This window comes from Meleagris gallopavo, chromosome 8 (assembly GCF_000146605.3).
Source record: "Meleagris gallopavo isolate NT-WF06-2002-E0010 breed Aviagen turkey brand Nicholas breeding stock chromosome 8, Turkey_5.1, whole genome shotgun sequence".
Taxonomy (NCBI): domain Eukaryota; kingdom Metazoa; phylum Chordata; class Aves; order Galliformes; family Phasianidae; genus Meleagris; species Meleagris gallopavo.
In genome coordinates, this window is record NC_015018.2 from 25376310 (window position 1) to 25397626 (window position 21317).

Here is a 21317-nt window from a genome sequence, read left to right on the forward strand (position 1 = left end):
GCAGTAGCAGGAGGCAGCGGGGCGGCCGCCTCCCCCATCCTCGGCAGCCATGTACATCAAGCAGGTACAGCGGAGGGGCTCCGGCCGCCAGCGTCGCGCGGCCTGCTGCGGCCTGCCCCGCGCCGGGGGTAGGCAGGGGGCAGGAACGGGCACCCTGTGTGTATAATGCTTCAGACTGTGTTTGGAAGCACGTGTTGTGCGTGGTGACCGGGTTTTCGTCAATTGTTTGTCGACATGAGAGTGTTTGCAGGTGCCTTCTGGTAATGTTTTAGTACATCTGGTTCAGATGCGCGTATAATATATGATGCATGTTGCTTTAAATACTACAAATAAGAAAAAAAATATTCTACAGACTTGTATTGCGCAAAAGTAAACGGTAGTAATGCTTAATGTTTTAGTAAGCCCAAATGAAGTCAAAGTTAGGTGCAGCATAAGCACTGGTGTTCTAGGAGCTATAGAAGAGGGTGGTCCAGCCAGCAGTTGGGCAGGATGGTCCTTGTGGGTCCCTTCCAGCTCGGGATGTTGTTTGATTTGAAGTCAGACACCATCAAAAAAAACCTGCTATTGGGAGTCCGCCAGTATTATTCTTTAGAAGCATTGCCCTGGGTAAGTGGGTGGAAAGAAGTTGTAGCTCCGTGGTAATATATAGCAAATAATGATTGTGGGTTTTTTTGTTTGTTTGGGTTTTTTTGGTAGAGCTACTCAGGTGTTTTCGAGAATAAAAGATATAAATTATTCCGACCAGAACACTTTTATACTTGGCTAGCCTCCCAAATTTTTGCTCATTCTTTTAATTTTTATTCTTGAAGTCTGCTGAACTGGGAAACAAAATCGTTCACAAGCTTCTTACAATTTCTCTTTTATAAATCGGAATGAACGAATGTGGCTGCTGTTTTCTTTTTGAAAGCCATTGGTACCAAGGCAGAGCTTATTGTTGCTGTGAGGATCTCCCATTTAGGAGATGAGGCTAACTAGTACTTATAGGGTTGGGTGTTAGATCCTCTCTGAAAAGCCACAGTGTTTGAGTAGTCATCAGTCAGTACACGGTCCAAAACTTGCTTTCTATACTTTGATCCATTAAATACTGAAATCCTTGATCACTTTCAGGATGGTTACCTTAGGTTTAGGTCTGAATATAGTGCAGGTACAGAATTTCATTTTGCTTTCTAAACTTAAGTGGTTATACTGTTGAGAAATCTCATAACGTGTTTTGCTCTCTTCCTAGCCAGTAATTCTTCCTTTATGTCAGTTTTGATGGTGAAACATCAGCGATGTTTTAACAAGATCTTCTTGGCAAAAAGCTAAGGAAGGGCAGAAAGGCTGAATGTCAGTTCTAGTCCATTTGTAAGTGGTCTTCCTAAAAGATTTGCAGCTTTTCAGGTGGCTGTTGACATCTTTCTGATGTCAGACTGAGCAGAGGAAAGCTGATGTAGAGTCTTTCAGTACAGTTTTGATGATTGAAAAGGGTTGATTAATGCTGAGCTGTGCTGGAAGCTGGTTTTGCTGCTATGTGGAACTGAAGTATTCAGATACAAGCATTGTAGACTAAAATTGAATAGTTGTACTTCTAGACTAGTACTTGCTGTATAGCTCTCTAGCCAAATTCATTGTGTAGGTTGTATATGTTTGTTTAGGAAGTGAATTCAACAGAACCAATGTTTCTGCCTTTTACTTTCTTTGTTTTTACTGTGCAACCTAAAAAAATAAGTCTGTCTTGCTCCTAAAATAAGTGAAGTCTGGTATCACATCTTTGCAGTTTGTAACTGCTCTACTTGAAGAATTGCAAATAGAGTTGTTTTGCTGAATGTGGATAATGTTATCCTAATGGGACAGATTTACAGTCATCTTATAAGTGCTTGTTAACATGGGATAGTATCTTTCCTGTATGTAATATTTGATGCAAATGCTTCTTTTAGTGTAGCTTGTTATAAAGGAGCTCTCTTGTTCACTGTGCTTTGACCTAAATATGTACCAGCATCTTTTATGAGCGGGGAGAAAAATTTCTGTCCGTAAAATGATGCTTAGGTGGAGGGCCAAGTCTCATAATACAGGATGCTGGTCTTGAGCTCAAAAGTTGACAGGATTAGGGAAAAGATATCAAGTGTATCATAAGTGATGTGAGCATTCTATAACATCTTGAAGTTTAAAAGGTGGTTAAGAGCAGAGGTAATTCTGTCACTTTACTCCATAGGTAATCATTCAGGGCTTTCGAAGCTACCGGGACCAAACCATTGTGGATCCGTTCAGCTCAAAACACAATGTCATTGGTGAGTTCCAATATCTGGTTTTTAACACTAATTAAAGTTGCATCAGATCATGGTCAAATTAGTCCTTAACAGTTTGTTTATATTCTTTCTACATTTGATTACTTTGTATTTTCTGCACTGGAAGCTTCTTTACAGTCGTCTGTTAATTTCACAAGGTATATTCCAACAAATTTACAGCAAAGTAGTCCAGCATTTGTTTTTTTACTGTGACAGCAGAGTGATTCTGTAGTAATTGAGTGAGAAGTGAACTGTGAGTGCCTTTATGCGTGTAGATGTCCACACTGAACAGTCCTCCTTTAAGGGACTGGGCTGTCCTTGCCCGGTGTTCTTAAAAGGAGAGAAAGAAACCTAGTTTCACTGTTTGCCTTTTTAAAATAACTCATGGTAATCCCAAATGTGCTAGGGGATGAGTGAAGCTGAGGGGCTTTGGAGGCAATATAGTAGCAATAGTTAATGCAGAGAGCATGAAAAGCTTGGAACGTTCTTTCTAGAAGGGAAACTGTTTTGAAGTTATGCAGCAAATGTTGGTCTTAAAGATGAGGCATTGAGCCTTACTAAAACATCAGAATATTTATTTTTTGAATAGAAATTGTATTTTTCTGGTCTTTTCAAAACAAAACATTTCTGAATTTGCATGTGGATTGTTGAAGTTCATTGATTTCAATTTGTAGCTATATACTTTGTGTTTTAATTTTCAGTGGGAAGAAATGGATCAGGAAAAAGCAACTTCTTTTATGGTAAGGATTGATTTCTTTATATAATGTTGAGATAATGGTAGTAGTGGTGGCTTCTTTTGTTTGTTTTGTGTTGAAGTTGATCTACCAAATGTTCTTCCTTAACAAGGAGTGGTCATGCCTTGACAAAGATAAAAGATCCGTCTTAATGCACATATTGCTTCAGGTTTTTCCTCACTACTCAGTTTCTCTTAATAGTCTTCTAATATTTGCAGTTCCAAAAAGGGATCTTGTTTAATCAATGGATATACAGATGGTATGTATATATATATATCCAGGAGCTTGGCTAATATAATTTATATTGGAGGAAATGAGAGAAAGTCACTCACCCTGTCCTGGGCTCACAAGATGAACTCCTGATAGAGCAGATCTCCGGAGAAATCCTTCCCCACTGGCAGTCAGCTCTTAAATGGGTCTAGGAGAGGTGCAGCCAGGCTCCACCCCTTCCTGCAGCACAGGTGAATTGCCTTCACCTGTGCTCCTGTGGCTGACTCATTGCTCGCCTCAGGTGATCAATCAAAGGTTCAGGCCGTGATTCAGCAGCCCTATACAGATCTACAAGAGGAAACTGATTTCCAAAGATTACCCACACTGGAAACTGTTAGTAGTATTTACAGTTACTTCAGACATTCTTAGTGACTAAATTTATGGTATAGCTTTTAACACATGATTACGATGGGGATTTTGTGGAAGTGTCAGTGGTGGAGAACCAGAGGGGCACGGTGGAGATACTAGACAGTAGCTGTATGAATTGCTGAGTGTCAAGTATTTTACTGTTGTTTTTAACCTGGCTTGGGAATCCTTGCTTGTTGAGCCCTGTTAATGCTTATGTAAAGAACAAATAGGATATTGACAGTAAGAGACTGAAATTCTAGCATACAGCTGGCTGAGTGATAAAGACCCAACAAATTAAGTGTTTTGGGGGGTGAGGAAGAGAGCACTGAGATGCATGATTGTACTGTGTAACAATATGTTTAAGTTAGAAACTGCTGCGTATCCGCCTAAAGGAAAGAATAAATCTTCTGTTTTATTTTTTAATTTTATTACAGCAATTCAATTTGTCCTCAGTGATGAGTTCAGTCATCTTCGCCCTGAACAGAGATTGGCTTTGTTGCACGTAAGTGAAGGTGTATGACAAGAAGACAAAAGAATGAGCTCATAGTACAAAAACAGTGAACTGCTGGCCTGTAGTTGCTTTGGAAGAATTTGTAAACGTTTTCATTACGTTTGTTGCTTCCCTTCAGTATAAGAGAAGTTATTACAAAGTAATACATTATTCTCATATAGGTGGTTGATGCGTGCATGTGAATGTCTGTCCAGGATTTTCAGAAATGAAAACGTGTGTAGTGGATCTTACATAGATACTCCTGACTCTGAAATGTATGAAAGGAGATGGGAAAAGGGGAGATGGATGGACTGGATTCCCTCTTTAGAAGGTTCTTCTGACCAAAATAATCTTGTTTCTTAGGAAGGTACTGGGCCTCGTGTTATTTCAGCTTTTGTGGAAATTATTTTTGACAATTCGGACAACAGGTTACCGGTAAGTTAAACGCTTCTGTTACAGATCATTGCTTCAGACTCACATATCTCAGTATTATAAAAATAGTTGGGGTGGGAACTGCTTTTGGGTTAGCTCTGGTGAAAAGTACTGTAAGCATTCTGGATTAGTTATACCTACTGCAAGCACTTACATTTACTGGACTTTCTTTTCTTGAGATTGATAAAGAGGAAGTCTCACTTCGCAGAGTCATTGGAGCCAAGAAGGACCAATATTTCCTAGACAAGAAAATGGTGACGTAGGTACTTCTTTTCTTGAGCTGAATAAGCTGGGTAGTATTTCTCCAAAATTGTGTAGTCATATCAAACTCTTGCATCTCTAGCCTGAAATAAATAATACTAACTTAGTTGTATACTACAAGTAATGATAATTTGACAACATTTGCATCAGTCCTTGTGTAATAGCAGAATTATTTGAATTTACAGTTTAATCCATTCATTAAAGTATGTTTAAGTCCTTATTTAGTATTTTTGGACTTCTAAAGTTTGGCATCTCTTATATTTTAAAAGATGTCTCAAGGAAGGGTAGGAAAGAACCTGCCTTATTTGCCTCCTCTTTGCAGTGAGGTGCTTCTTTCTTCATCTTTTTTTCTCCCCAAGGCTATATTATTTTTGGGTGCTGCCTTCCCTCTTTCAGACAATTCCACCCTCACCCCCCAGCCCTCTTTCATTTGATACTATACTGTCACTTTTGCTTTAAGTGTTTTTAATAGATTCACAATAATATTTCAGGAAAAATGACGTAATGAATCTTCTTGAAAGTGCTGGATTTTCTCGCAGTAATCCGTATTATATTGTCAAGCAAGGGAAGGTAAGATTCTTTTTCACATAATGAAAGAAACAACCGTCAAAAATCAAATGTATTCTTAATGACAATGTTGAGTTACTGCAGCAGTATACCAAAACTTAAATCTTTTCTTAGTTTGTGGGGAAAAAAAGAAAAAAAAAAAGTGAGGTTTACCTTGATTTTGTGTGTCTAGTGAGTATTTCATGATGTGACTTTGTTTTAATATTTTTTTTTAGTGTAATGGTGTGATTTTTTCATAGAGGCATTTAAACTGACTGAGATAGCATCAGGATTTAAAAGCCACACTTAAGCTTTTCTAAATGTATCTTTGATGTGATACAAGTCTCTGAAGTTTGTATAGTACTGGAACTTGGAGTTTCAGCAAAAACTGGTAGCATTTGAGAATCAACAAAATTAATTCCAAACAGAATCCTAGCTATCCTAAAGTAATGGTCTGAAATGGAAAGCAGCACGCTAGATTCCTACACGTCTTTCCTTGTTTGATCTGTTGTACTAAGCCTCAGAGAAGGATATTAAAATTATAGATCTTGAATTGTTAGATCAACCAGATGGCCACAGCTCCTGACTCCCAAAGGCTGAAGTTACTAAGAGAAGTGGCTGGTACCAGAGTGTACGATGAACGTAAAGAAGAGAGTATTTCACTAATGAAAGAAACTGGTAAGAATACCTTCTGAACAGTGCTTCACCTTTACTTATTTGTAACTTGACAAATAATTAATCGCTGTAGGAGACAGAGTAGCTTTAAAAGTGTGGGAATGTGTTACAGTGTTTAACTGAACTTTTTGGCTTGTTTTTTAAAGAGGGTAAGAGAGAGAAGATCAATGAGTTGTTGAAATACATCGAAGAGCGACTTCATACTCTTGAAGAGGAGAAAGAAGAGCTGGCTCAATACCAGAAATGGGACAAAATGAGGAGAGCATTAGAATACACAATTTATAATCAGGAGCTTAATGAAACGCGAGCTAAGCTTGATGAGGTAAAATGCTTTGTCTACTATTAAATATAACACAAGACATTCTTTTGCTTTTTACTGATGTTTGCTTGCGCACAGTGTTAAAAATCTGCAGTTGTCTTTCATCAGTTGAATGTGTTGTTCTTGCATTTCTGAAACCAGAATTTTACTAAAGCAGAATCTTGCTTGTTAAGCTACGTGCTGTATTCTCCTGCAGCTTTCTGCCAAGCGAGAGACAAGTGGAGAGAAGTCCAGGCAGCTGAGAGATGCACAGCAGGATGCTAGAGATAAAATGGAGGTAAAAATACTTAAAACAGGGGCTTGTTAAGGTTTTTCCTTTACTTTATATTGCTTTATTTTTTTCATAGTGTAAATATTTGATGTAAATCTAAATTTTGACGCAGAATCCAAAATTCATTGACTTGAAATGAGAAGAGCTCTTACATTTTGAGCTTTAACTAGTAACTGTAAAAACATGATACATCTAACCTATGCCTTCATCTTGTTTGAGAATTGGAGAAATTGATTATACTCATCATACTGCATTGATGTAGATAATGCTGTGAGTAGGACAGTGTCCCATGCACATGGTGTTTAAAATGCTGTATGCTTAAATTTGCATAGGAAATAGAACGGCAAGTTCGAGAACTGAAGACAAAGATTTCTGCAATGAAAGAAGAGAAAGAACAACTTAGTGCTGAAAGACAGGAGCAGATTAAGCAGAGAACTAAGCTAGAACTTAAGGCTAAAGATCTACAGGATGAATTAGCTGGCAACAGTGAGCAAAGGGTACGTAACAGTGACATAATCTAAAAAGTAAGTGATTCGTGGAAGTCTGCTTGTACACTGAAGGCTTTTTTGGCCTACTTTCTAGGTGGGTTTTTGTTTGCCTTTAATCTATAGCCTTTCATTGTTTTGTAAGCCATGCAGGCAGATATCTTGGGGTTCTTGGCTTCTAGGGGATGTAAGCCAAGTCCTAATTTCAGATCCTTTATTTATCATCCTGAGCGTTACAGAACCAAGCACCTTCAATTCTCTTAAACTCAATTGCTACAAGGTGTTGAGGAGGTTGATTTTTTCTTTTTCTTTTTCTTTAAAGCATTAACTTGGACTTTGTTGTTCAGCCCCTGAGGACCTTCCGTACTTGCATAGTTTAGCTTCCTAAGAATGCTTAATTTCATTTATCTTTACTGTTCTGATTGGAAATGGATTTACTTCTGTTGAGTGCTGAAAGAATGTAGCATCACATTTGCAAATCTATCTTGTGCTTTTACAATTAAATTATTCTTTAGTATTGTGTATTTATCTAAAGATATTAGTAGAGTTTCTTTTACAACCTCATTTTAATTATTGCTTTTTTTCACTTTCAGAAAAGGCTGTTAAAGGAGAGGCAAAAGCTTCTTGAGAAAATTGAGGAGAAACAGAAAGAATTAGCAGAAACGGAGCCCAAGTTCAACAGTGTAAAAGAGAAAGAAGAGAGAGGAATTGCTAGGTCTGTAGTGTTCTGCAGTGAGGGGAGTTAAGCATTATAGAAAGAGCCGTGATACTACCAGAACAGATGTGCAGTATATTTAGGGTTTTATTAAATATTTGAGGATGGAGTGGTTATACATGCTCTTTATTTAAATAAGCCTCATTTCGTGTTGGGTATTGAACTGGTGAGGAAATCAGTATTTAGTGAACTTAAATAACCACTTCGGAGTTCTATGAACTTGCTGTTTTGGGAAGTCTTCTGCACGATTGTCTTGTTCATACCATGATCCTTTTCTTAGTTATAACTGCTTTAACTAGAGCCTGATTTGACTGTTTTGGAAAATTCTTATGGTAATTAACAGCGCTTTTTCTTCATAAATTCAAGAGTTCTTTTTAATACAACACATCTTCCCCTTCTCAATATAGACTTGCACAGGCTACGCAGGAAAGAACAGATCTTTATGCAAAGCAAGGTCGGGGAAGCCAGTTCACATCCAAAGAAGAAAGAGATAAGTGGATAAAGAAAGAACTGAAGTCTCTAGATCAAGCAATCAATGACAAGAAGCGGCAGATTGCAGCTATACACAAGGATTTAGAGGATACAGAGGCAAATAAGGAGAAAAATTTGGAACAGTACAGTGTAAGTTTCCCTTTTAATTCTTCTCTCAAAATACTGAGCAGTAATAAACGCTCAATCTAATTGTGGACAAACTAATAAAACTTAGTGCCCCAAAGGAAGATGCGACTCTTTTTGGGTGGGATCTTTAGGGGGGAAAAAAAAAGTAGATAGTTTTTTTGTTTTGTTTTGTTTTGTTTTTTTAAATACCCACAGATGAGACTGAACCTCCCTTTGGCACTACTTCAAACTTTGCTATGTAGATTTACTTTCTGATTCTTTACCCAATATGTTTGGCCTGAGTTTTCAGAAAGAGACACAGAGCTGCCTTGCTTTTGTCTGTTTTGAACATGGCTGTTCCATACATAGAGGTGAATGTTGGGTGTTTTAACACTCTTTAGGGGAAAAGGAGAGAACAGAATCTTCTAAGCTCTGCTGCCAGCACTTCACCTTTGCACCACAATTGCAATTTTGTAGTTAGGAGTTGAGACCCTTTTCAGTGAAAGAAGATTATTCTCTCAGTATTATCTGCATAATTTTTAGATTCTAATATCCATGTGTTCAGAAGCAGCTCTCCCTTCAAATAAAGCAGGGACATCCAGAAATATCACTTCAGCTGGAGCTGCAAGACTAAAAACCCCTTTGCTTAGAGTAGGAGAGCATCCTGTGCAGTGCTGCTACACTGCATGTGCTGGTTGATGGGCACGTGCAGTGTTTGATGAACTGAAATTCAGGTCAGCCTGGGAAAAATACAGGAATGTAGCTGTACAGAGAAAACAGTGTTGTGGTGAAATAAGCTATGTGAATGATGTATGCATTAGCTAAATAATGACTCTATCAGTTGATTTATGAAGGAACTGACATTTACCATAGGCTGTCTGTAATGATATTGTATGGCTCAGTAAGAAGCATTTTATAGAACTGATGTTAATTTTCGTTCTTATCTACTGAAAGAAGGCTGCTGGTGAGCTGTTTCATTGAAAAATGCCCAGGTGCACAGCTTGTCTGTGCCTGCTTTGTACCTGTTTTGATCACCGTGCCTTGCACTACTTACTTGCTGACATACTGCTTTTGTAATTTGTAAATTGGTGGAAAAACTTTGTAGAAATTGTTTCTGAATTCTGAGTAGTAATTAAGCACTGAATTGGAAGGGTGGAGGGAGCATAAAAATGGTAACTAAAGAATGCTGCAGTTTCATAGTCATCTTTTCTTTATGTTAGAAACTGGACCAAGATCTTAATGAAGTGAAGGCTCGTGTTGAAGAACTGGACAGAAAGTACTATGAAGTGAAAAATAAAAAGGATGAACTACAGAGCGAAAGAAAGTTAGTAATTAATTGAAATATGTCTGAACCTCACTTAATGTGAAGGACCCCAACTGTGTAGTTGTTAACATGGCATGTAGGTATGTTTTTAAATATAGCCATGTATGAACTTCTGTACTTAGCCCTTCTGTTCAATTAGCAAACTGTTAGATTAAAAAAAAAAAACTTTAGGATTTCATTCACCCTTATAATACTTGAACTGTGGTTGTTGTGCAGTTATCTGTGGAGAGAGGAGAACGCAGAGCAACAGGCTCTTGCTGCTAAGCGGGAGGACCTGGAAAAGAAACAGCAGCTTCTCAGAGCAGCAACAGGAAAGGTAGGAGGCCTTGTATTTTTTGTTGTAACTTCTTTTGTAAGCTTTTTTTTTCCCCATTCCTAAAGGAAAAGTCGTAGTATTCTTTTAAAGATATCTTTTAAAGTTATTTCCTTTGGTTGCAGTCTTACTACCTTTACTTAAAATAAGGTGATCATCTATGTAGGCTGTTCTACAAATATTTTTAGCTCTAGAAGTATTTTGAAATTCATTTTGTAAGCTTAAGGTATTAGAGGAGAGGTGAGAAGATGAGGTAGAAACGGAAAGCTTACCAAATTCCTTTTGATATTTGTTTGTTCTAACAAAAAAAATATACTACCCTGAATGTGGTACACTCAACTTTTTTTTAATGTTCATTAGTCAGCAGCAGTTTGTCAAGAAAGATGGTTGCTGCTCTCTACAAGTTGAGGAGAAAGCTGATATTTTTTTCTAGATGTTTTAATTGTGGTGCAGTAATCATCTGTGCTTTAACAGGCCATTTTGAATGGTATCGACAGCATAAACAAGGTTTTGGAGCACTTCCGTCGAAAAGGAATAAACCAGCACGTCCTGAATGGCTACCATGGCATTGTGATGAACAACTTTGAATGTGAACCAGCTTTCTACACGTGCGTTGAAGTTACTGCAGGGAACAGGTAACTACATACTCTTCAGTATTAACTTGGTGCAGCTAGAGTGTTACAAATGGACCTGTGCTCGTTCTATCTGAAATATTAGTTATTTTTCCTCTCAGTCTTGAGCTCTGATCCTTATTTCATCGAGCACTGTTCTATGGCCTCGTCACACTTTCCCTTCAAGAAGGGACTAAGAATTCTGCAGATTTTAGAGGTGTATTCTAACTTCTCTTAATCTTGTTTCAAGGTGGGAGGGTATTGGGGAAGGGAGTGGGAAGGCAGATAGGCCAAGAGAGATGCTCCTGATGCTTGCAAAGAATCTCCTGGTGTGGTGCATTCTATGGTAAGTAATGCTGATGTTTCAATAACAATAGGAGTTTTTTTTTTCACTTACACTAGAAAATCTTGTATGTGAGGGTTATCTCTAAGTAGCCAACTGCTATTTAAAAGCTGTCATTCTAATAAGAGTACCATCTGCTTGCTTTGACAGCAGTGCTTAAAAACAGTAGAGCAAGTGCAGCTTGACTTTATAGTGACAGGTAATGTCACCTGCATGCTAAATGTTCCCATTCAAATATTTGTGCTTTTGACACATTGAAGATTTTTTTTTTCTTGTGTTTTGGGGCTTGTTAATTAGGTTATTTTATCACATTGTGGATTCTGATGAAGTCAGTACAAAAATCTTAATGGAATTTAACAAAATGAACCTTCCTGGAGAAGTTACATTCCTCCCATTGAACAAGCTAGATGTTCGAGATACTGCTTATCCTGAGACTAATGTGAGTGTTCATTTTGAACCTATTTTCTCCACAAATATAAGCCTTTGTTGCTTGAACTGTGTGCCTATTACGTATTGCCTGCCACTTTCTTTGTTGAATGTCTGCAATTAAATACTGCTATTAATTTAGTGCTTCTCAAGATTGGAAACCCTTTTGTTGGCAAATGCTTTGCTACATGCTGTATCTTCTCCAAAGTTAAACTCCACCTACAGAGTACGTAGGTGACAATATAGCAATAGGAAGTTCTGCAATCTGAGAATAATTGCATGAATTACTAAACTTGAATTCTTTAGCTGAAAGATTGCCATGGGCAAAAGAGAAGGATAATGTTGTGTTGCAGCTGTGGAGACTTTCTGTTTGGACTGACTTGTGTTTGGATATCTTAAAAAAATCTTAAGTGACAGCTGTTTTAAAAGTATCTTTAAAATGTATTTCAAGAAAGAATCTGCTCTTACTTGGCACTTAGTGAATTGTTTAAATGTGATGACTTCCTATGACCTTGTGGTAGAATAAGTTCTTTAAAATTTCCTTTCCTCTCCCTTTGCCCCTCAGGCATACATAGGAAAATAAGATAAATACAAAAGAATCAGTCTTCTAGTCTGTCTATTTTTGGAGGGCTTTACTAGCAAAGCTGTATGAATGTTTGTATTCTGTTTGCCATGTAAGACTCTTCCTTGGTGGATTTCTTTTTTTGCAGCCAATTAATGGTAATTGTTGAAACAGTTTCTGTAATGTAATACTCAGATTGCCAGCAGACTCCTAGCTGCTTTAATGCTCAAACCTAGCTGCTAAAAACTAAAATAGCAAAATCTTGCTCTTGATTTCCGTACAAGGTTTGTATTGCCTGTTTAATCAGACTATCACCCCCTTAGGTATTTCCAAAGTAATCATTTGCAGTGTGGTGCTTTGAGTTTGGAGTTTGACACTGTCTAAATAAATTGTGATATATGGAGCTCCAGAAGTCTGATTGTGAATGCATGCATTCATCTTCAGTGAATTTGAGATATGCTTAACTTTCAAGAATGTAGTATTATAAGGCAGTGTGTTATGTTTTTACTTTTGATGTGGTTTCTTTATTTTTTTAGGGCTTGCTTGAATTAGTTGCAGTATGCTTGCTCTGTTTGTGTCATTGCACTGTTCTCATTATAACTGTCCCTTCAGGATGCTATTCCTATGATCAGTAAACTGAGATACAATCCAAGATTTGACAAAGCTTTCAAACACGTGTTTGGGAAGACTCTGATTTGTCGTAGCATGGAAGTATCTACCCAGCTGGCCAGAGCTTTCACTATGGATTGTATTACTCTGGAAGGTAAATGTTGCAATTAGACAAATTATTTATTGGAAAAGTGGGATCCTTTGAAGTGTGAGACTCATTATGCATAGTCTGCCAGTGTTACCAAAATTAGACTATGTCCCAGCTATATTATTTGAATACACAGCTACACTTGGTTAGGTGCAGTACTCGAAATGCAGAATTTTGTCACAATTATTTAATCATATTATGATGTAAAAGTTAGTAGCTGTTTCTCCATCCTGAGAACTGCAAGGTAGATAGTTTGTGCTCACCTTCTTTCAAATTCAGAAGGCTTTTGTTCTCCTGAAGTATTTATGATTTATTCCACCAACTTAAAACAGCGCTGATAAGTGCAAGGTGGGTTTTTCTGCGTACCAGGTACTTTTACACATTGTGTTCCCTAAAGCATCTTTTGGTAGTAGCATATTCCTGCATGCAGATTCCATGCAGGCTTACTATTTATCTCTTTCTCTGGAAGGCAATCTGAAAACTCTCCTAAGGGATGTCTGAGGAAGAAATAATCAGCAATGCTGCTCTTTTTTTTTTTCTTAAAGGAGATAATAGCAATCTGTGTTGGTGTTGAAGAATGAAGTATACTTTAAATGGAACACCAAAACGAATATGTCACTAATTACGGAACTTTATGTAAAGTCTTAATTGTAAATAGCAACTTCTTATACTGATGCAGCATTTGTTTAGCTTAGCTGAAATGTTCTAGTCATACTACCAAACTGTACTATAGAACCTGCTCCAAATATCACAGAGAATAAATGATGTGCTACTTCTAGTCTTGTTTTGCTGTGCTCTTAGGTGATCAAGTCAGCCATCGTGGTGCTTTGACTGGTGGTTATTATGACACAAGAAAGTCTCGTCTTGAATTGCAAAAAGATGTTAGAAAGGCAGAAGAAGAACTTGGTGAACTTGAAGCAAAACTCAATGAAAACTTGCGCAGAAACATTGAAAATATCCTTTTGTTTCCTTTGGGAAAGGTTGTGTGATGATAAAGATTTCATTTTGCAGTAATGGGTGAAAAACAGGATTCTTAATGCTTGTAAATGTGACATATTAACTATGGCATTTGTTTCGACTGTTCTTTGTGCTGCCTGGTTCTGTTAATTACTCTAGGGACAATAGATAGGTATATTAAATCATCACCTTCAGGGCTGGTTTTCCTTTTTGAGGAGGGAACAGTAGAGGATGTAGGTAGGGTGCTCATTCAACTGCTAGCTGAAGGGCAATGCCACACAAGGATTTCTGTGGTAGACCAGTAATTGTAATAAGTGTTGTTGCCATATCTGACAGTGAGTTTTGGAATGTAACACAAACGGATCCCAAGACACTTAGAAAGTAAAATTTCTTTGTCCTTTACTGCTAATTTACTAATTTACTAATTTGTTCTGTATCTGATCCAGTTTTCCAAAAGTGTTTCCAGTATGGGGTGACATGTTCTGCTGTGGCCTCTGCTTTTGGGAATTGTTTGACTTTTAGTGCTTCTATGTTGATGTCTTGTTAAACTATGCATTTGTAGTAGGAGAAACATCATGTTAGCAGTTCAACAGCAATTAAAATTCTCTCCAAGATCTGCACTGTGACTCAAGGTGTTGTATCACAGTTGTTCTGGAAAATTATCCCTTTTGTCTCAGACTTGAATGAGAGTTGATTTGTATTGGTTTAATGTTGCTTTTTAAATGAAGGCATCTGCTCTTCTATATTTTGTAAGGCAGAGTTTTCCTTACAAGTTCAAATGAATCTATTCTGAGTCCCACGTTGTGAAAGTAACAGCAGATGAATCTCTTCTGGTTTGCTCTTGGCACTGCTAAGGGTCAGGAAGTCACTCTTGCTGATGATTCTTGATTTCTCCTGTACAAATGATTATTTTGATTCATCTTATCAGGGCAGCAGAATATGGCAAAAACTAAAAGCTAAATATACTATTAGGTATAAAATGTCTCTTTAAAGAGTTTTCCTTAGCCCACAGAATGGATTAATAATGAGATTGACCAGCTGATGAACCAAATGCAGCAAATTGAGACACAGCAGAGAAAGTTCAAAGCCTCTCGAGACAGTATTCTGTCCGAAATGAAAATGCTGAAGGAGAAAAGGCAGCAGTCTGAAAAGACATTTATGCCTAAGGTACAGTAAAGTGATACTGAAATCAATTACTGGTTTTATATTACTGTTTTAGTGGTGAATTTGCTTTCCTTTCTCGTTTACTGAAATATGAAAAGATGATTAGAGATCTGACACAGCTCATATTTGCATAAATATAGAAGTAATATTCATAAATCTGCGGGCTGCTCCAAGGAATTATTCTCTCTAATCTTTATTTCACAGCAACGCAGCTTACAGAGCTTGGAGGCAAGTTTGCATGCTATGGAATCAACTAGAGAGTCACTGAAAGCAGAGCTGGGGACTGATCTGTTGTCTCAACTCAGTCTTGAAGATCAGAAACGTGTGGATGCTCTTAATGATGAAATTAGGCAACTGCAACAAGTAAGATTAAAATGAAAATGTCTTGCAGATGATGTGGTACCTTTTCTTCCCAGTAAACTTACTTTGGTCCTTTATGTGAAGAGTCAGCAGTGATGAATGTATTGTAACTGAGTAGCGTTTTAGCAGTAGTGGCCTGGGACGTTTGGAGTTTTCTCATTTGCAAAATTTATCTGCGTGTTTTTCTCAAATGCTGGGTGAATTTTTCTAGCTATATTTTGCTGGGATTACACTCCTGTAGTGCTGGAATTGTCACAATTTCCTTGCTTCTACTCTTGAACTTTGCAGTAATTAACTTCAAAGTGGATGCTGTCTGAAGGGTATGATGCATGATGTGGGAAACTGAAACGATACCTTTAGGCTTATAGTAAATAAGGCAGTTCTGAGTTTGTTGCTATGTTTGCCACATGCTGTTGGAAAAACACTGTCACTGTACTCTTTCAAGCTCTTCTGGATTTAAGAAGTGTGGGTCCATGTGCTAGTACAGTTCAGGAAAGTTACAGATTTTGATGATTTTCTTGACACTAGATAACCTGCCAGCAGTGAATATCTCTGCAGCTATTCCTCCCTGCTATAAAAACAGTGGCAGTCCAAAAATGCATAATCTTTTTGTGCAGGGTTCTGTCAAGAGTGGGTTTTATTGTGAGTGCGTAGTTGGATTTTAGTCAATGCAATAAATATCCTGTCTTAATTATTATTATTTTTCAGGAAAATAGACAGCTTTTGAATGAGAGGATTAAGCTAGAAGGCATCATAACAAGAGTTGAAACGTATCTGAATGAGAATCTGAGAAAACGCTTAGACCAAGTGGAACAAGTAAGGATTTTCTCTAAAATGAGTTTATGCAGTCTGTTTTTGCAGTTTATTTCCAAAGCTGTGACATGTTATTGATGGGATAAATATGTATTCTTCATTTTCTGTAATCTGTGGTGTTTCTTGCTTCCCTGTATCCAAGCTGAATTATATGTTATGCTTAAACTTCAGCAACAAAAATCTTGCTCTGTATACACTGCTTTTGTGTAAGAAAGGCTACCATAATGATGATCTGGTAAAAGATGAAAATACCTTAAAGTTTTTGAAAATAATTGTATGTAGGCCAATGGAAGCTGTCTGGCTTACATTTTCATTCCCTTCCTTGCTGAAGCTTGATGGCGTTTACTTTGTCCTACAGGAACTGAATGAGCTCCGAGAAACAGAAGGTGGCACAGTCCTTACTGCCACGACATCAGAACTTGAGGCTATCAACAAACGAGTGAAGGACACACTGGCACGCTCAGATGGTTGGTAACACAATTGTTTGCAAAAAAAAAAATCTTCAGTGTTTTGAACGTTCACACACAGCACAAAATGAGAAGCAGCAGTAAGTTTTGAATATGCTGTAGTAGTTACATAGTGCATAACAGGTGTTTTGGAATACAATCCAAAAGACAGAAGCAAGACTTTGTGCAAATTGAACAGAAGTGCAAGTGTCTGCAATTGTACATTGGAAAATCCAACAGAGTTTTGGCATCAGGCATCATATTCTGAAGCAGCATTCATACACAGCATGATTTTGTATAGCTGTTCTTGAGTTTCTCCTAAACTGTCTGAAACTTAAGTTACTGTCAAATAGGAAATAGCATCTGTATGGATCACCACTACTTCTGCTTCTCTTTCTAGACTTCAACCATGTGACTTCTCTGAAGGAAGAGAGGAAACTTCAGCTTTTTGTCTTAGTGCAGACATGTAGGCATAACCATTTTGGCTTTTGTGCTTTTTCCCCAATATTTCAGATCTGGATAACTCCATTGACAAAACAGAAGCGGGAATTAAGGAACTGCAAAAGAGCATGGAACGCTGGAAGAACATGGAAAAGGAGCATATGGATGCCATTAACCATGACACAAAAGAACTCGAAAAAATGACTAATAGGCAAGGCATGCTCCTCAAGAAGAAGGAGGAATGCATGAAGAAAATCCGAGAATTGGGTTCACTTCCACAGGAGGCTTTTGAAAAATATCAGACTTTAAGTTTAAAGCAGGTAATAAATGTGCTTGTTTTCATGTTATTTACAAACAAACAAATCTGAAATATTGGTTCCATGTACGTCTGTTTTCCCCACAGTTATTCCGCAAGTTGGAGCAATGCAATACAGAACTGAAGAAATACAGTCATGTTAATAAAAAAGCTTTGGATCAGTTTGTGAATTTCTCAGAGCAGAAGGAAAAACTAATAAAGAGACAAGAGGAGCTGGACAGGGGCTACAAATCAATCATGGAGCTGATGAACGTGCTAGAGCTTAGAAAATACGAGGCTATTCAGCTGACTTTCAAGCAGGTAACAAAATGGCAACAGTAGGAAAGACTGGAATAGAAATAAATAGCCTTATGTAGCTGCTGTATGGGAAGATACACAACTAAGTGGAGCTGTTATGTAGTAATAACATCATCATGGAATAATAACATCATCATGGAACTTGAGTTTTGTGTGATTAATACTAACAAAAGAAACAAGCTGACATCTTAAATGGGTGCTGATCTTGACTGTGTTACCTTTCTTGCTGTTGAAACCATTTAAATGCTTCCTTTCTGATAACTCTTTGTACTACGTAAAACCTCTTCTGAGGAAGGTCTGGTGATGAGCTATTCTAAATCCATTTTCCAAATGTTAGCGAAGTCTTCTAATGTTAGCAAAGGGTCTTAATTGCAGTGTGTGTAAAGTCGTCTTCTGAAGCTCATCCTCTTAACTGACATCTCATCTCTGAAGCTCACTGAAATAAAAATCAAACTTGTTTTTGCTGTTTTCTATTTTAATTCTGCCACTTTGAAGAAAAAAAGTGAAAACTACAAAAGCAGTTGGCTTAAATCATGTTTTTAGACCAAGCTTTGTATTCACATTTCTCTCTTATGCTGGTGCTTAAATTTGAATTTGGATATCCCTACTTAAATACTTGAAGCGTGTAAAAACTGCTCTCGTTTGCACTTTATTACATAATGAAATCATGATTGTTTCCTTTAAGGTGTCAAAAAATTTCAGTGAAGTATTCCAGAAGTTAGTCCCTGGTGGCAAGGCCACGTTAGTGATGAAGAAAGGAGATGTGGAAGGCAGTCAGTCCCAAGATGAAGGTGAGGGCAGCGCTGAGAGTGAAAGAGGATCTGGATCACAGAGCAGTGTGCCATCTGTAGACCAGTTCACTGGAGTTGGCATAAGGGTAAGGAGAAATATGTGTTCCAGCACTCTGAACAGTCTTTTAAATTAAAGTTAAACTGTATTTTAATAAAGTCAAGGTTGAACCAATCTATTTATTTGCTATAATAGCAAGTGATGTTGTGGAGTAGTATTTTGAAGTCATCTTCCTGTTGCACTGTTTCCTTAGGTATCATTCACGGGGAAGCAGGGTGAAATGAGAGAAATGCAGCAACTTTCAGGTGGACAGAAATCCCTGGTAGCTCTGGCCCTGATATTTGCTATCCAGAAATGTGATCCGGCTCCATTTTACTTGTTTGATGAAATTGACCAAGCCTTGGATGCTCAGCACAGGAAAGCTGTTTCAGGTACCTTACTTATCTTCAGTGTGCTTGAAGTGACTGTCTGACCTATAGTACCTGACATTTCAGGTGTGAGGTACTCCTTGAAATATCTCAGCACGTGTTGGAATTTACCTTTGTGCTTCCCTTTGCACTTGAAGATGGGCTTTGGGCAGAAGCTCAGTACTGGCACATACAGCAGCTAAGGAGTTACAACTGAATATGGTGTAAAAAATCTAGGTTAAGACTGGAATTTATTATAGTATATAAACGTGGTGTGGCTTCGTTCTTGATTTCTATTTTATTTTTAATTAACCAAATCTCATTTTAAGTAAGGAATACTAAACTGTCTCCTGCTAAGACATATCCTGCTTAACTAGAAAGGTGACATTAATAAAGATTTCTTACGTTCTTTTTAGATATGATTATGGAATTAGCTGAACATGCTCAGTTCATTACAACAACTTTTAGGCCTGAATTGCTGGAATCAGCTGACAAGTTCTACGGTGTAAAATTCAGAAATAAGGTAAACTTTTAATTAGTGTTTGTTGAAAACTTTATCAAGCTCTGTTTTATTCTGTAGAGAGGTACCTGTAATAACTATGCTCTGTTTTGTTCCACCAGGTTAGTCATATTGATGTGATCACAGCAGAAATGGCCAAAGACTTTGTAGAAGATGACACCACGCATGGTTAAACAAAATTGTATTTACTGCTTGTTCGGAAGATGTGTATAGTGTGATGTTTATGCCAGGGAACTGTAAATTAAAAATATGAAGCTTTTAGTCCTTGTTTAAAATAGTTTTTGAACATACATTTTAACCAAGACCCCAGAAGACTTAGTTTCAAAGAAGCTTGAGTATCCGTATGGTCTCTGTTGCTGTATTTTATAAGATGATTGTTAATGTTACCTTTATACAGTACCTGTAGTTGACAGAAGTTTATTCTCTTCCGTCAAATCTTTTGTAAAGCGTCTGTTGCTGTTTTAAAGCTTTTCAGAAAGTGCTAGCTCTTCCTTCCTTCCTTCCTAAGTGTACTTTTACCATTTATATTGCCTCACAATTTTTTTTAATGGCTTCAATTAAAATGATTGGTTTTATCGCTGTAACTTGTGTACAGGTGTGTGTTGACTGTCTGAGGATTCCCCTGAAACAGTAAATACTGGCAGGCCTATGGAGCTGTTGAGAAGTATGAAACAAAGCTGTTATTTCAAGTAATTTCATACTTTCCCTTTGGCACTCTGGCCAATACAGCAATTCTTCCACATTCCATCATCCTGAATGACCAGAATTGCTTGTACCAGGCTGTCAGTCATTAATCAAACCATGAATCTTTTCCCTCTGCCTAGAATTCTGACAAGGAACTGTTAGATGATCTGCTGTGCTATTCTGAAAAAAAATTGAGACCAGATACTTCTGATTTAAAATAGCAAAGACATTGAAAAAAAAAAAATGGTTACAATTGTGTATACATATAAAACACACTTTCTTGTATGTGTGAAGTTGTGTGATACTGCTTAAGGTTGTTTTACAATGAGAAGCAGTGAACTTAACATACTGCATTTGATCTGTAGAGCACTTCAGTGAAACAAGAAGCAAGTGATCTGGTAGGTTTCCACCAGCTGCTTAGCACCCCTGCTGCCCACTGAGAACCAGTTGACACTGCTTTATGTGAAGTGCAGGAGAAGGAGGTGTGAATTGAATGCAATTTCCTGAGCCAGGGAATGCATGCACTTAACGGTACAAAGCAAGGTCAGAGCAGAAAAGTGAAGTTGTATGGAGTAACTTCCCTGGGGAGTGATAATCCAGAAGGAAATTACCACTGGCAATAAATCTTAGAAGCCAGACGATTGAGTATGTCGTACCTGACACGGGAACTATGGGCAGCTTTGCTCTGGAGTCAGTAGCTATACAGTAGATACCTCTCTCTGGAAAAGGAATGGGGTGCAAAACTTGAAACAAATTCTTGCATCCCAAGTAACTTGTATCCAGTCTCCCTCAAAATCCTTAACCAGTAAGTAGACTTGTATGTGGTAACCTCGAAGAATTTGAAGTCTTACTTTGCATTTAAATTGGTTATAGAGCAAAGCATTCCTAAAATTACTCACAGGTAAAGTAAGTCTGCTCAAAATCCAGAAATACCCTTCATGGCTGCAGTTAGTGGTTTCGTGCAGTTTTGTTCATTGTATTTATCTGCACCTTAAGTGCCTATAGCCTGTGACCATCAGATGCAGAATGTGCCTGGGGTAGTAGCAGGCTGTTCTCTGCCATTAGACTTGGTGCCAACATAGCAGCTTGACTGTCGTTAGTTTGAATTTGGGGAGATAGGCAGTTGATAAGCACAGCAATTACATTCACTGCCTGTTTTAAAAGCGTCAGCCTAAATCAATCTGATCATCAAGTTTATCAAATTAAAATCTCATTAAATGGGAAGTGGATTAGTAGAGCAGGATCTCTACACCGCTCAGTGTCAGAGACTAAATGCAACTGAATAACCACAGTAGTTTCAGCTATGTTAGAAATGTTCATCTGCATTGAGTCTAACAGCCAAGGCTGTTACTGAGCAGTGGGAAGACAGGTAACTAGCAA

General features: G+C 37.7%; 1 protein-coding gene across 1 annotated transcript; it reads left to right on the plus strand.

Moving 5' to 3' along the window:
* On the plus strand, positions 1-19837 carry SMC3 (structural maintenance of chromosomes 3). The gene is made up of 29 exons (XM_010714699.2): positions 1-64; positions 2192-2267; positions 2966-3004; positions 4051-4118; positions 4470-4541; positions 4718-4797; positions 5291-5369; positions 5906-6023; positions 6167-6342; positions 6536-6616; positions 6943-7107; positions 7689-7810; positions 8218-8431; positions 9628-9731; positions 9948-10047; positions 10519-10679; positions 11296-11437; positions 12599-12749; positions 13545-13697; positions 14716-14867; positions 15069-15227; positions 15933-16040; positions 16396-16504; positions 16997-17244; positions 17328-17540; positions 18223-18414; positions 18580-18757; positions 19150-19256; positions 19355-19837. The coding sequence occupies exons 1-29, from the start codon at positions 50-52 to the stop codon at positions 19424-19426; spliced, it is 3654 nt and encodes a 1217-aa protein (XP_010713001.1). The 5' UTR covers positions 1-49; the 3' UTR covers positions 19427-19837.
* Positions 19838-21317: the final 1480 nt, after the last annotated feature.